The 16,807-nt window shown below is 45.0% G+C and overlaps 1 protein-coding gene across 2 annotated transcripts in view; it reads left to right on the top strand.

The window, feature by feature from the left end:
• wwc3 (WWC family member 3) overlaps positions 1-16,807 on the top strand; it is a 252,076-nt gene that overhangs the window by 136,587 nt on the left and 98,682 nt on the right. For both annotated transcript variants that reach the window (XM_070893996.1, XM_070893995.1), the window contains exons 3-5: positions 5,596-5,799; positions 9,266-9,342; positions 13,711-13,790. In XM_070893996.1, the coding sequence (XP_070750097.1) occupies positions 5,596-5,799; positions 9,266-9,342; positions 13,711-13,790 (361 nt within the window). The remainder of the gene's footprint in view (positions 1-5,595; positions 5,800-9,265; positions 9,343-13,710; positions 13,791-16,807) is intronic.

Here is a 16,807-nt window from a genome sequence, read left to right as displayed (position 1 = left end):
ACTCGCTGCGTAAATAAAATCCCCTCATCTCCCCTGATTCTTTTGCCAAATGTAGTCGGATTGTTTTTTTTGTGATTTTGTTACAGCTCTGATTTATTTTTCTTTATGACGCAAACAGATTTTTAGTAAGTCTGAGGTAAAAGACATGTTAATATTTTGGATGTATACCCTTCATCGAACTAAAAGCTAAAAGTTGAGATAAAAAGAGAGAGAAAAAGGTACGGGAAGAAACAACACAAAGTAAAAAAGAACTTACATTTATGTAGCATCTTTCACAACTCTGATTGTCCCAATGCACTGTACAGCCAATGAAGGACTTTTGGAGTGTAGTCACTGGAATAATGTGGGAAACGCAGCAGCCAATTTCCGCACAGCAAGCTCCCACAAACAGCAATGTGATAATGACCAGATCATCTGCTTTTAATGATGATGGCTGAGGGATAAATATTGGCCAGAATCAAACCTATTTTCTATATGTACATTAATTAACAAAAAATCGCTCCTTGCTACAAGTCTATGAAAGAAAAACACCATGATCTGGCAGTGTTTTAAATGTATATAAGTCAAAGCAATGTACCCGAGCTGTACTTGGGAATATACAGTAAAGTCCCAATCGCCATACTGGGGAAGGTACGGAGCACCTGGGAATCTTTTTCTCCAAAGTGGTTGAGCTAGACTTTGCTACTTTTGGAAGTACTGGCTTCAAAGACACTTCCTGTTTGTTGTTGGGGTTCAGGAACGTTAGGGCAGGAGTAGGCCATCAGCACTTTGAACCATTGGATTAGATTGTGTCTGATTTGTAGCTCTATCTCATTTACCCACCTTTGCTCCATAATCCCTTGGTGCCCTTACCCAGCAAAAATCTATTGATCTCACTTAATGTGAGAGGGCTGTGGAGGCTCAGGGGCCAAAAATCAGGGTGCGTGGTACACTTATAATAAAGAATGAAACTGAGTACTGTGTACAATGAGCAAGTGTGACCTTAGCTCCTTTAATAAGACTCCAGAGTGCAGGTACCTCGAAGGTGGCCTGCTTATATACTGTGCTCCCAAGGGATGCTGGGATCCTTTGGACTCCAACAGGTGGGCTCTCTGGTGGTCAGATGTCATACAGGTTACAAAGGGTTAAATACACAACAATGCGGATAAGGCCTGTTATCGCCGTTTTGTGGCGGAATCGAGTGGCCGCCACGTTGCAGTCCATTGGCCGCCACAACCCAAATTCAGCTTGGGGATTTTTCGGCCTGTCCCCACTTCCGCCCTGCTGCTGCCGACCACAGCAAGCGCGTCATCAAAGCGTGCGTTGCCACTATCCCACACCTCCAGCACACTCCACCCCAAATTTACCTTCAAAAATAGTCAGTGCACTATTTTTGTTCATGGGAATAAAACTTATTTTATTGTAGGGGAGAGCAATTTCAGATAAAGCACAACATGTCTAACCTAAGCAACCTCCAACAATTCGCTGATGGGGAAGATTGGGAGGCCTTTGTGGAAAGGCTCGAACACTTCTTCATTGTGAACAACCTGGCTGGAGACACACCGACCTCGCTGGCTGATAAGTGCAGAGCTGTCCTGCTCAGCAGTTGTGGACCCACTGTCCATGGCCTCGTCAGGGACCTGCTAGCCCCAGCGAAGACGACAGGCAAGACTTATGCGGAGCTCGTAACAATAACACAGGAACAGCTCAAACCTAAAGAGAGCAACCTCACAGCCAGACACCGATTCTACACCCATCGGCGACCTGAAGGCCAAGAAATTGCTAAATATGCTGCAGACCTGAGACGATTGGCTGCACCATGTGATTTTGGCGACCACCTCACCGAAGCACTAAGGGACATCTTCGTTATTGGAATCGGCCACGAGGGCCTCCTCCACAAGCTGCACTCTGCCTTCTGCAGGGTGACCGTAGTGTCCGCAATCAAAGTGAGCCGGGCATTCATGATTTCGGTCTGGGACTCCAAGAAGATGATGACTCACCTCCAGGACTTTAACCCGACGAGTACAGTGAACCGATTGCCGCCTTCAGAGGCCAAGGCTGCTGTCCCGAGTCCCGTAACCCTGAGTCCACCACATGGGGCCAACCGGCTAGCCCCGTGCTGGCGCTGTGGAGGAAACCACTGGGCCCACCAGTGCCGATACAAAGACTATACTTGAAAAGGCTGCAACACTAAAGGTCATCTCCAGCTAATGTGTAGAAGAAATTTTACTCTCCGTGTCGCTGATCACCCGGGCTCCAGCGCTGATGAAGATGAAGTGGCTCAGCCCCTGGAAGAGGTGTATGGAAAATGGAAGTAGAAATCAACGCTGGAGATCGACACCGGGGCGAGCCAATCGCTGATGAACCAGACAGCCTCGAGAAACTCTGGGACAATCCCGCCAAATGACCAAAAATGTTCCCAATCCAGGCGCAGTTGCTCACTTACACAAAAGACACCATCCCAGTCGTTGGCATTGTCCATTGTGAATTGTTGCCGGTGATGATCCAACGGCGCTGGGAAGAAGATGGATGAAGCAAATCCAAATCCCTTGGAGCGGGGAAAGCCTCCAGCCCTCGGCGATCGATGTTCTACGCGGCCCCAAACTTGGATCCATCGCAGCATGTGGAAATCCTACCGTCCAGCTCGACTGAGTGGCAACGACTGCACAACTCAAAGGTGAGATGATCCAACCTGAACGACCAGATCTCACCTTCCGGGCTTCAGTGGCAGGACCCTGAGGGAAGAAAATGGATGCAGAAGGTAAATTCCCGGCCTCCGTGGCAGAACCTGGGGAGAAAAGGATCGCCGCAGCCTACCTCGTGGAGAAAAAGATGGCGACCACATCACGAGGTGAAGCGCCTGAAATCAAAATAGCCTCGACCAGACCACAAGGAGCAGAGTTGAGGGAGCAACACATGAAGCCGAGCAATGAACTGGATTGGGGTAAAGATTGCAAAGCCCTTTTTAAAGGAGACTGCAACCTGAAACAATTAAAGGGACAGTTCCACTCTTTGTACAGCGATGCTGATGATACTAATAAAGGTATAATTAACGAATGCAAGTCTATAAACAGTGATGCCGGTAATGCTAACGAGAGAAATGTAACTAATAAAGACAGGTATCCAAATGTAACCTTGCACGGAAATGCTGATAGTACTCAAAAAAAGTGATGTAAGTGACAAATTCGTACGGCTGAACAGTGAGGCTGGTAATGTTAATGAAACAAATGTAATTAACAAAGGCAGGCATCCAATTGTAACCCTGTACAGAGATACAGAGATCGCACGCAGGAAAGTGCTATATTGGACAAATGTGAAAGTCGGAGCCAATGTATCATGAAGACGAATGATGAAATGAGAAATGATGCCGGGTTCTACATGTATGCTGACAAGGCCAAAGGAAACCCCCTGTGGGAAACACCCAGGTCCAGCGGGCTACCCGATCATGTAGCCTGCGCCTCTGGGACCAATGTGATGCCCCAGGGAGGGTGCACACACACACAGTGGGAGCATACCCACTGCAGGGCCAGTGATCAATGGATGGCACAGCCACCACCACTGGCAACCTGCCCCAGATCAGCCCTGGCTACCAGGACCAGCACCGGGAGCAAGGGGCCAGTATCCTCCAGCCTTCCTGGTGGGACCTGGGATGACCAGCCTTTCACCACCCATGAAGGACAGCAGGGTGACCCTGCAGCCCTCAATGGAGGACAGGGAGGCCACACCACCCTGTGTCTCTGCCAAGCACAAAACGTCCTCACCCACCCAGACAATATAATGTATGTACCTTACCTATAACCTGTACTTGCTCCACCACTGCTGAACTCAAAAACAGTGACATAGTCAACCTGATTCCTTACTCGCTCTACATGTATGCCAATGCAGGTGTTGAGCCCCACACATGGTCCATGTATGGGGGTGGGGGTGGAAATGGATGTATGTAGCCATGAACACATGGATCACACCCAGAACCCACACAACCCTCACTACAACTTCCAACTGTCCACTACCGACCACTTCCCAATGTCATGGCAATAAGGACTTGGGGGTCCACAGGGAGACAGCCATTCCCTGGCAAAGACAAGGTGCAAGGGCTTTGGGCACTCAAGTTGGGGGCCAGAGAACACAGTGCAAAAGCCTGTGGCACAAGACTTAGGGGGGGGGGTGTTGTTATGTATGTTAATGTATATACTGTAACACTAGACCACTGAATGTACCTTCACACTGTATACACCATACCTGTACCACCAGAGGTTGCTACTGGTGGAGACCAAAGGGTCACCTGCACACTGCAGGTAACCGAGTATAAAAGGGAGCTCACCTCATTGTGTCCTCGCTCAAGGTGCTGCAATAAATGGACTAAGCTCACTACAGTTCAAGTACTATACCCTTACCTTGTGGAGTCGTTCTTAGAGTGCTTGCATATATTACACAAGGTATGCTTGATCGATTTATGATCAAGTTTTAGAATCCTGTCCTGTGCACTGGAAGGAGATTTGATGCTTCTCGAGCTGGGTTGTAACAGAGCAAATGGACAAGATCCTTGGGCTCCACTATCCTTTTATAGTAATGATCTAGTAAGGAGCAGGATCTGGCAGTGTATCAAGATATGGGACAGAAATTACAATAGAGAATAATGCAAGTCAGGGCCAATGATAGCGGCAAACAAGGCGCAGTATTTATCTGTGTATGAGAGAGACAAATGGTGCACTGGAAGGAGAATAGTTCATTATAGGTCGACCTTTGAAAAAAGATATTCCTTAATTTTATTTTCATCTATGCTTTTATACAATTGGTGTACAAATTGATATGTTTTGTTTTATATATTCTGTTGGATGTATTTGTATGATATATATATATATATATATAATTATATAGGCCCTTGGTGAGACTACTCCTGGAGTAGTGTGTACAGTTTTGGTCTCCTTATCCAAGGAAGGATATACTTGCCTTCCAGGGAGTGTAACAAAGATGTACTATACTGACTCCTGGGATGAGCAGATTGTCCAATGAGCAGAAATTGAGTAGATGAGGCCTATATTCCCTAAAGTTTAGAGATAATCTCATTGAAATGTATAATATTCTTAAGGGACTTGACAGGGTAGATGCAGGAGGATGTTTCCCCTGGCTGAGGAATCTAGAAATAGGGGTCACTGTCTTTGAATGAGGGGTCGGCCATTTAAGACTAAGATGAGGAGAAAACTCTTCATTCGGAGGGTGGTGAATCTTTGGAATTCTCTACCCCAGAGGGCTGTGGATGCTCAGTCGTTGAGAATATTCAAGACAGAGATCGATAGATTTTTGGATACTAATGGAATCGAGGGATATAGGAATAGGATGGGAAGGTGGAGTTGAGGTAGAAGATCAGCCATGATATTGAATGGCGGAGCAGGCTCGAGGGGCTAAATGGCCTACTCCTGCTCCTATTTCCTATGTTTCAATGGTTCTCTGTAAATTACTTTTCTGCTGCCTGATCAATCATACTCAAGATTGTCTGGTGGAATGCAGCCCTGAACGAGGGGGTGAAGATGTCATGATGATTTATGATATTGTACTGTAACTTTAAATGTATGGGGCTGTTCAGATTTCTGTACTAACAAAATCATTGTAACACAGAGGTCACCCAGATTGAAGACCCCAGGGCGCAATGGCGACGGGAACAGGAACGCATGCTGAAAGAATATTTGGTGGTGGCCCAGGAGGCTCTGATTGCCAAGAAAGAGATCTACCAAGTGAAAAAGCAGCGCTTGGAGCTCGCGCAGGAAGAGTATCAGCAGCTGCACGACCTGTGCGAGAATGACAGCATCTCTTACGTTAGCTGTAAGTACCTCTGTGAAGATCCGTGGGAGCCCGTAACAAATAGTAGCACTTTACAATAAGTCAAATCAATCTTCAGCATAACTGAAGTTTAATGCAGATGTTCAAACTTTAAGACCAATTGTCTGCCCAGCATGCAACATGGTTTAATTGTGAATTCAAAACAACCAGTACTTTGGTGTTTGAAATTTGATTAATGAATTGGTGGTTGGTAAATAGGTTATACTATCACATCCCCTTTCCCCTCCCCCTGCCCCGTCCCCACCACCAGCACCACATGCTCTTATCTGTTGACATTCCTTAACTTGCTAGTTCACTCTGGGGAGCTGCTGGGAACTGGAATTACTCATCTCAGATGCAGCCAGCCGGCTGGAATGTTGAGGTTTGGTACATAAACAGAAACATGACTCAAGCTGAGCAAGTTCGGATTGGCACTCAAAGGTAACAACGTAGCCATTTTGTTGCCAATAACACGTGGCCTTTGTTTCCAGTTTTCCGCCAGGTAACTCATTCGCGAACTGCACTTGCCAAAGCCGATCGCTGTTGTTGCGGCTGCTCTGCACAGCTGATTGGCTGTGCTCATTCTTATAGCGTTCCTTTGGTCGTTTAATTCACAAGGAATGTAGTGGTGTCGGGAGACCATCACAAGTCCACAGAGTGGCTTTGATTTTAATATTTTTGGCTTCAAAGAATCTATTTTTACCTTGTTTGGGCCAGTTATCTGACTTGGTTCCATCGCCCTCGTTTTCCCACATCAGCAGAAAAATGTTTGATTTGAAGGTACATCATATAGCACCATCACAGTGGCTCCACATATTTTAAAGTTGCTGTTGATTCACATTCCCTCTAGTGCCTTGGTAATGAGTCCGGAGAAGATGGCAATGGACACACGAACACTGACAGACAGGAAAAGACCATCTGACCCATCGAGCCTGTCCCACGCAACCACGATACCTTGTGCATCACGATGCATATACTCTCCACCACACCTGTGCCAGGCAATCTCCAGGAGAGGCAAAAATAACACATAAATACCCAGGACAATTGGAGGGAGGGGGCGGGGGAGTGGATAATCCCGGGAAATTCGTCTCTGACCTCCTTAGCAACTTTCCCTCCTCTCTGCTGGTCTCGGCAGCCCAATGGTTAAAAAAAACTGTGAATGGACCCTTAAAGGAGCCACGCACCCAAAAATAATTAGGGAGAACATTGTCCTTTAGGCACTTAAAACTAGCCCAAGGGACCACTTTAGCCCTGATTAATGTATACAGTACCTAACTGTTGTACGAGGTGATTTGCACCCCAGCCAGAAACTGGTCCAGCTCTCGCTTGAAGGAATTAGCAAATCGATGTCTACCGCACGAGTCAGCAGGCTGTTCCTCAGATCCGCTATTCTCTGGGAGAAGAACCACCTCTTAACGTCTAACCTAGTTTTGGTCTTAAGTTTTTGACCCTGGTCCTATTTGGTTGAAACAAGCTGTTTACCTGAGCACAATCTAATCCCTTCATCTTCTAACACATGGCCTTTGTTTCCAAACTATTTATGTCAGGTGGTCCATTCGTGTATTACACTCCCTAAAGCTGATGTATTTTGTTGATGCTGCTATGCACCATCATCATCATCCCTCAACCAAGGATGGCTTGCTTCCATGAGCGATGTTTCAATGAAGGACCCGATGTTCCAGTTCTGAACTCCAGTTGAGGGGGTGGAAGATGCCTTTTCGTGGATTTTTTAAACGTATGGTGACCGTTGCACATCAGGCACCACATGGGCCTGACAGAGTTAGGCCTTTATCCAGTGGCAAGGATTAACCGGGACGACTGGAGACCTGCTCTGCTGCACGGACCTAGTGCGCGCACATATCGCAGTATGGGTTGGCCTGTGCTGCCCCGGACCCTCGGCTCTTCTGGGCCCCATACCCTCATTCGCCGCACCTCCGCCACCATGTTCCAGGGCCCGGTGCTCCAGCTCTATTTATAGCCCCGACCTGCGGTGGTGTTCTCACACAGGTCGGGGCGGCTCACAAGGTGTGTTCAACTGCACAATAACTGGACCATCAATGAACTTGCGTCTGCGCACACTCTGAGGCCGAACTCCAAGCCATCGTCGACACCTTCACCGAGGCATACGAGAGTATGGGCCTTGCACTAAACATCCGTAAGACAAAGGTCCTCTACCAACCTGAGCCCGCCACACAGCACTGCCCACCGATTATCAAAATCCACGACGAGGCCTTGGATAATGTGGACCATTTTCCATACCTTGGGAGCCTACTGTCAGCAAGGGCAGACATTGACGACGAGGTCCAACACTGCCTTCAGTGTGCCAATGCAGCCTTCGGTCACCTGAGGCCCACTGACTGGCTGTGCCCCTACTTATAGAGTTCCTTTCATTTCTTTAATTCACAAGGAGTGTAGAAATCCGGGCACTCCCAAGGATTTTACCAATGCCCAGCATCAGTAGATGTGAGGCAATGGCCCAGGGTTATTCAACTGCTGCTCTGGAATGTCTGTCTTGCCTCCTGTTCAGGAAGCACTGAACATCATTAAACACCCCCTGCTAAGTTGTATGAGGATCAGTGCACTACAAAGTTGTTCAGTCCTTATCACTGGTGTGAAACTGAGCTGATGAAATCTTATTTCTAATTCAGTCTGGCCCATCCATAGTTGTCCTGAGAAGCTGGTGGTGGGCTTTCTTGAACTGCTTCATTCATATGGTGAAGGTTCTCCCACAGTGCTGTTGGTAATCTTTGTAATGGTTTGATACTGCTAGGGCCGCAAAGGGTCAACCACATTGGTGTGGAACTGGAGTCACGTAGAGGCCAGACCGGGTAAGGACGGCAGGTTTCCTTCCCTAAAGCACATTAGTTAACTAGTTGGATTTTTACGATAATCCAATAGCTTAATGATCACTTTTACTGATCCAGCTTTTTATTTCCAGTATTGCTAAGCTGTTCAAAAGTTTATGGCCAAAATTAACTTGTAGCTAAACTTTTAAAAAGCATATATAGAAAATATTGTCTATTTATTTAAGGGAGCTAATAACCTTGAATGACACTTCAGTGTGCTCTGCTTTACAAAATGTTCTCGGTAGCCTTTAATACAGGATCTTGTAAGAATCTTTGTGCTGATTTGGAGGGGTCAGGTGGGCCATGACTCCTCTTCCCCCCCCCCCCCACCCCCCACCCCCCCCCCGGGTCATTTTGAGGTCAGCCAATGTGGCTTTGGAGAGGACCCCCTCCATTTCACTCCCCGCCTTTCGGCCTCCAGGTTCGGCCTGCAAGTCTGTGTGGTTCCTAGCTTGGCCTTCGGATTTGCTACCTCATTATTCCTTGGTCCCCTTCCACCCCAGTTGGCCACTCCATGCTCCACCACTGCTGATTTGTAATCAGCATTGTGCTTATTTCTCTTTGTGGGAGATGGGAACCTTTTTTTGTGAGCAGAGTACATAATTTTGATTTTGTTTTTACAGTGTACTCGGGTTCATCCTCCAGCACAAAGTACAATCCTGACCAGATCAAAGCAGAAATAGCAAGTCGAAGAGAAGGGGTAAGTGAGATTCTGAATCTGGTTGCCAGCTGTGGCAGAAAACCAATCCTGATTTAGGCCAGAGCAAATCGACCTCTTGGATCCAATCTAGAAATATTTAAAAGGTGGAAGTTTTCTAATTGTGTATAACTTTTGCAATACTGAATGTTTAGTAATCCTGTGAGGAGACAGACGGGAATCACACTGGCTGCTTTACAGTATTTAACGAGATGAGAAGAATGTTCTTGGGAATTGTAAGCCATTTGACATTTTCAACCACAAAGCCAATGGGATTTATGACAAAGGAAGAGATTCCAGAACAACTGGTGGAAATAACAGCAATAAATCAAATCCAATCTAGGGTTTGCAAAACAAAGGCAAAATCCTGCAGCTGCTGGAAATCTGAAATAAAAGTGGAATAATGCTGGAAACACCCAGCAGGTCAGGCAGCACCTGTGGAGAGGGAAACGGAGTTAACGGAGGGAATTTGTCCAGGAAAAAACGGGTGGGTTGGGGAGGGCGGGAGTGGGGCGGGGCGAGTGAAAGTGTTTTTAAAAAAAATCCAAAAGGTGACCCCCCAACCCGCCCACCTTCACTTTTTACTCAGACAAGGCGGGTTGTCAGTTCAAATATGATGGAGGCCAGAAGCCTCTACTTTAACCTGCTTTGCAGGTTTTACTGCAGGCGGCTCGGGATTTCTGGTGGCTGCAACGAGGCAGTCACGGCCTCGGGGAGCGACACTTGTGGGTCGGGAGGAGTAGGAGTGCTTCCCCCACCAGCAGCCTGCCCATTCCCGGGGTCGGGGATTAGATCCCAACCCCTTCTGGGGAAAGGGATTGGACAAATCCACCTCCCCAAACCCCCACCCCCACCATCCCGCCCAGGGATCGCAGCTTTTCCCCCAGGGGACAGGGACCAGCCTCAGCCCCGGGATCGGTGATCGGACTCCTCCCCGGGTAGTGGATCGTACCACGTCCTCTCCCGGGCTTGGAACCACCTCCCACCAGCCACCTCACCTGGACCCAACAATTGCCTGCTGACATCCGGGCAGGGAACCCGCCCATTACGTCATACGCACGCTGCTTCCCATCATCTACCGCGGGGATGGGAAACTGGAAAATTCCAGCCAACTTTCCTCAGAACTGGAAAATGTTACAGATGTACCAGGTTTTAAGCAAGTACAGAAACAGGGAAAGGGGGGCTGGTAGGAAAGAACAAAAGGGATGTCTGTGATAGGATGGAAGGCAGACGAGATTAAATGACAAAAGGGATGATGGTGCCAGGCAAAAGGGAGTGGTAATGGGCCAAATCAAGAAACAAAAGATGTATCGAGAGGAGGTGTAAATGGGATAGCAGAATCAGAATCTGCTGTCAAAATAAATGGGGGCAGAGGTTATGGTCTGAAATTGGTGAACTCGATGTTGAGTCCAGAAGGCTGTAAAGTGCCTAATCGAAAGATGAGGTGCTGCTCCTTGAGCTTGTGTTGAGCAGTATTACTTGGCTTTAGTACATTGGAGAGTTAGCCTGACTCTCAAATTACATAACTTGGCACTGTCACGTTGATTGAGCCCTGAGACCACATCGTCTAACCGACATTTAAAAGTCTGCCACTTCAGTGCGATTAAAGTTGACTCTTTGTTTCCACGGGAAACTCATAGCTGTGGATATTAGACTATTATGTTCTCATGAAAATCTGCAATTTAAATTTGGAATTTTAATCTTGATTTAATCAGCAAACATATTGATTAACAAAATCTATGGAAATGTGACAGTTTGAGCTGTCAAAGAACCATTGCACCATCCTGACTAAATATACCATGTTGCAAGGATGAGAACTGTAATGTTGCCACAAGGGAAAAGCACAGATTTTCATAGTGGCTTAAGCAGAAAATCTTCAACATAATTTATTTTCTTCACCCAAATATTTTTGCCCCTCCCAATCTAACACCCTTCAGTGGTTGAGTGGTCACTCTGCCCCTTTCATGCCTCAGTTATCAGAAAACATTTTTATCTTAACTTTGATAAAGTACCGTATATTAGATTTATTAGCAAAATTGAAGCCCAGGGGATTAAAGGGACAGTGGCAGTATGGATACAAAGTTGGCTAAGGGACAGAAAGCCGAGAGTAGTAGTGAATGGTTGTTTCTCAGATTGGAAGGATGTATACAGTGGTGTCCCCCAGGGGTCGTTATTGAGAACACTGCTGTTCTTTGATGTACATTAATGACCTGGATTTGGGTAAATGGGGTATAATTTCAAAGTTTACAGATGATACAAAACTCAGAAATGTAGTAAACAATGAGGAGTATAGTAACAGACTTCAGGAGGACATCGACAGACTGGTAAAATGGGCAGACACGGGGCAGATGAAATTTAATCAAAGAAGTGTGAAGTAATGTATTTTGGTCGGAAGTATGAGGAGAGGCAATATAAACTAAAGGGTACAATTTTAAAGTGGGTACAGGAGCAGAGAGACCAGGGGGTGTACGCAAATCTTGAAAGTGGCAGGATAAGTTGAGAAGGCTGTTAAAAAAGCATATGGAATCCTTGGCTTTATTAATAGAGGAATAGAGAATGCTGATCCTTTATAAATCACTGGTTAGGCCCCAGCTGGAGTATTGTGTCCAATTCTGGGCACCACTAAAGTCTGTCAAGGATGTCAAGGCCTTAAGGAGGGTGCAAAGGAGATTTACTAGAATGGTACCAGGGATGTGGAATTTTAGTTACGTGCACAGACTAACAAAGCTGGGATTGCTATTCTTGGAGCAGAGAAGGTTAAGGGGAGATTTAATAGAGATGTTCAAAATCATGAAGGATTTTGATAGCGTAAATAAGGAGAAACTGATTCCAGTGGCATAAGAGTTGGTAACCAGGGGACACAGATTTAAGGTAATTGGCAAAAGAACCAGAGGCGAGATGAGGTAAAAAATAATTTTATGCAGCGAGTTATTATGACCTGGAATGCACTGCCTGAAAGGCACTGCCTGGAAGCAAATTCAATAATAACTTTCAAAAGGGAATTAGATAAATACTTGAAGGGGACAAAACATTGCTGGACTATGGGGAAAGCGCTAGTGCAGTGAGACTAATTGGACAACTCTTTCACAAGCACGATGGGCCAAATGACCTTTTTGTGCTATATCACTCTCTGATTCTATGAACTCCGCGCCTCCACAGATGGGCCTGCTGAGATTGGCAGTTTATCTTTGAGAGAATAAAGTTCTCATTTTCAACTTTTTTGAGGCTTTTATGTAATCCAAGATTGAACTTTGCGAAGCTTTAAAAGCAATATTCTGCACAATAGCTCAAGCCTATGCTAACATAGCCCTAACTTCAGTACTCCAGCTCAAGCAAATTGTCTCAAACTGGCTGGCTAATTAATACTGACTGTTAAGGGAATGCCTCTGAATTACATACCAGACTGATGTGAAACATTGTCATTTGCCGAAGTAAAGGAACACCTGTAAATGCTTTTAATATATCATTGCAGAGGAACCCACATGGCTTTTTATTCTAATTCGATCATATTGACTATCTCCCAGGAGTCATAAATCTTATAGAACCTTTCCCCTCCTTATTGAGCTCTACAATTTGCCAGCTGAGTTGTGATTCTCGTTTGATTTTAATTTTTCTGAATTATTGTAAGTGCGGCCTCTCTTTCCACATCACTGGCACATTTTTCTTAAATAAAATATATATACATAATTTTTTTAAATAGTTGTCAGCTGCCTCCTCATCTCCTTCCTCCTCCCCACCCGCCCACCCCTCCCCATAGCCATCCCTCAAGTTATTTTCTACTAGACTCCCATTCCGTATTGTTCCTCACGGTGTAATTTGAAGGAACAAGGAGTTTGGAAAAGTAAACTTGCACGCGAGGAAAAATCAAGTTGTGCATAGCCCCACATGCAATGCCAAAAGAAACAATACATAATGTTTGCAATAAAAGCTGCTTGGTAGTGAAGTGGGCCAGGTGCCAGTGGCTATATTACTTTGCCACTCCCAATTTCAGATTGAAGTCTGCCAGCGCCGATATTGCAGAAACTCTTGACTTTTATGAAATTTGGAGTCAATAAAACCTGCTAAAAAGATGGGTTTCACTCACTCAGAGAACGGCTTAACTTTACTTGTGTTTTAATGAAGGCAGCAGAGGGTTTTTGCCTCTTGGTTTTGGCCTATTTCTGCCACGATGAGCAAGGATTGAAATCTGCATTGTTGCGCTACATCACGCTGAGGACAAAATGCTCACCGACCCACTAGAACAGTTGGCATGACTTGCCCATCGGTTTAACGGATTATGTTTAATTCCTGTAGTCTGAATTCGAACGACAAGTTAATGTTGGTTGTCCAGATCTGGCTGCATTTATTGGAAGTGACTTGCTTTGTTATTAGGTTTCCAGATTGAAAAGGGAGCTGGCACAGATGAAGCAAGAGTTGCAGTACAAGGAGAAAGGCGTAGAGACATTGCAAGAGTAAGTGTGATATTCATGTGTCCTTGTAAAATTTAATTTTTGAAGTATGTGTTTTATCATTTCCAAGCTTTTTAAACATACGTTTTCTTTTAGCCCTTTGGTTTTTGTGAGTGAATGAAGACCTTGATATAGTCCATATGCAAATGTCTACCATGACATGAGGAAAAGCATTCAAAGTTTTCAATGGTTTGCATGTTTGGGTATACAGTACACATGTGACAAAATTTTAAGCATAAATTGTCTGTCTGTTTTTGAGTCAACATGCCCTCCTTTTCATTTTGCAATATTATCTGCTTTGCTAGTTTTTAACACTTCTCTGTAATACCTAGGGTTGCAGTACTGGACATGCCGGTATTCAAACAATAACTTTTGGGCAATGCATTAGTGATTATACTGAAGAGTTGTCGAAGTGATTAGTCACCTGGTTTCTGGAAGTCACAGTTGTGATTTATAATTTTTAAGCACGACCGCCATAAAACTGTAGTCATTATCTTAGTGAAATTTAATTTCCTTAATCTTAGATGGGGTTTGATTTAATATGTTGTCACTTGTCTGTTTTTTGCTTGCTGATTTGCCATCTCACTTGCTTTAAACGTGCCTCGTAAGATTACAAACAAACTTTTCCTCCAATCAGCGACTTTTCAAAATGGCAGTTCTGGAGTCGTTTAAATCAGTCTTGATTATTTTCAGTGTCAGGAAAGTTGCAGATGTTAATTGTAATATTTTTCCAACTTCTTTTACTTATCAAAATGAGGGATGTGAGTGCTGAGGCTGGAACATATACTGCAGAGACCCTGGAGCAGAAATTGGATAGTGCCAGTCTGCTGCTCGGCCTGAGGACCAATCGAAATCACTCCCCAGGAGGGTTTGTTTTAAACAATCCTGAGCGGAACACCCCCAACGCTTGATCTGCTCATCACCAACTAATTTTTCAAAGGGGTCCTTCAACAGGCGTTGGACTCCGTGAATATGTAAATTAGGGGCCTAACTCCTGATTTAGGTTGCCTCCTGGTTTATTTGGTGCCTGTTTAGGACGCTATTAAATAGAACCCACGAATTTAGCAGTGCGACCAACCTCTGTGCAGATTGGGCACATGCCCTCCGTCCCACTGCTAAATTGATGTGCTTTGCTTCTGCTTCACACCTTTTTAAAAAAAAAACGGCTGCAACCAATTTCTATCTCCCCCTGTGGAAAGAAAGTTTGTTTCCTCCAGAGATCTGGAGGTTGGCAAATGTGATCCTACTCTTCAAAAACGATGATGGATATGGAAGGGAATTATTGACCACTAGTTTTACTTCAAACTACCCGTCTGTAATAAGGGATAACATTGCGTAGCACTTGCAGAAAAGTAAGCTAATCACGGCTGGTCTGTACAGATTTCTAAAGGGACCTCATGCTTGCCCAATCTTACAAAAATCTTTAAATCATGAAGCAAGTGGAGCGGTTGTGGTTTATATAGATTTTCAAAAAGCATTTTATAAGGTACCACATGAGAGACTCGTGGCTAAAATAATGGCACATGAAATTAAAGGGAATGTGGCTAGAGAGAAGCTTGGAAGTCAGAAATCAAAGAGGGGGTAAAAGGCAGTTTGTTGGAATGGGACTGTGCAGTGAGCAGTGTTCCACAAGGACCCACATTGGTGTCACTTCAATATTTGTGCAAATTATGTACATTTAGGAATCGATGGAACCATATTGAAATTTTCTGATGAAGCCAAATTAGGAGGATGGGGGTATGGTATATTATGAAAGACTGCAGGAGGGGATTAATGGGTTAGCAAGATGGGCAATAAGTGGGAGATACAGTTGAGTGTAGAAAAATATAGGAAGTAAAATAATTGGAACATAACAATAGGGAAAGGAAATGCATCAAAAATGGTAATGTTTTAAATGGCACAGAGCATCACTGGCACCTTGGTGAGCAGACACATAGATCATTAAAAGATGGCAAGGTAGGTAGATAATGTGATAACAAAGGCAAATTAAATAGAAACATAGAAAATAGATGCGGGAGTAGATCATTCGGCCCTTCGAGCCTGCACCACCATTCAACAAAATCATGGTTGATCATTCACCTCAGTACCCCTTTCCTGCTTTCTCTCCATACCCCTCGATCCCCTTAGCCGTAAGGGCCATATCTAACTCCCTCTTGAATATATCTAATGAACTGGCATCAGCAACTCTGCGGTAGAGAATTCCACAGGTTAACAACTCTCTGAGTGAAGAAGTTCCTCCTCATCTCAGTCCTAAATGGCTTACCCTTTATCTTAAGACTGTGACCCCTGGTTCTGTACTTCCCCAACATCGGGAAGGCAGAATATTATCTGAATGGTGGCAGATTAGGAAAAGGGGAGACCTGGGTGTCATGGTACATCAGTCATTGAAAGTTGGCATGCAGGTACAGCAGGCGGTGAAGAAGGCAAATGGCATGTTGGCCTTCATAGCTAGGGAATTTGAGTATAGGAGCAGGGAGGTCTTATTGCAGTTGTACAGGGCCTTGATGAAGCCTCACCTGGAATATTGTGTTCAGTTTTGGTCTCCTGATCTGAGGAAGGACATTCTTGCTATTGAGGAAGTGCAGCGAAGGTTCACCAGACTGATTCCTGGGATGGCAGGACTGACATATGAGGAGAGACTGAGCCCTGCGGCACCCCACTAGTCACTGCCTGTCATTCTGAAAAGGACCCGTTTATCCCTACTCTCTGCTTCTTGTCTGCCAACCAGTTCTCTATCCACATCAATATATTACCCCCAAATACCATGTGCTTTAATTGTGCACACTAATCTCTTGTGTGGGACCTTGTCAAAAGCCTTTTGAAAGTCCAAATACACCACATCCACTGATTCTCCCTTATTCACTCTACTAGTTATATCCTCAAAAAATTCTAGAAGATTTGTCAAGCATGATTTGCCTTTCATAAATCCATGCTGACTTGGACCAATCCTGTCACTGCTTTCCAAATGTGCTGCTATTTCATCTTTAATAATTGATTCCAACATTTTCCCCACTACTGAT

This window comes from Pristiophorus japonicus, chromosome 11, assembly GCF_044704955.1.
Source record: "Pristiophorus japonicus isolate sPriJap1 chromosome 11, sPriJap1.hap1, whole genome shotgun sequence".
In the NCBI taxonomy this organism is placed as follows: Eukaryota; Metazoa; Chordata; class Chondrichthyes; family Pristiophoridae; genus Pristiophorus; species Pristiophorus japonicus.
The sequence above is the reverse complement of the archived record's forward strand: the minus strand, read 5'-3'. Positions and strand labels throughout refer to the sequence as shown.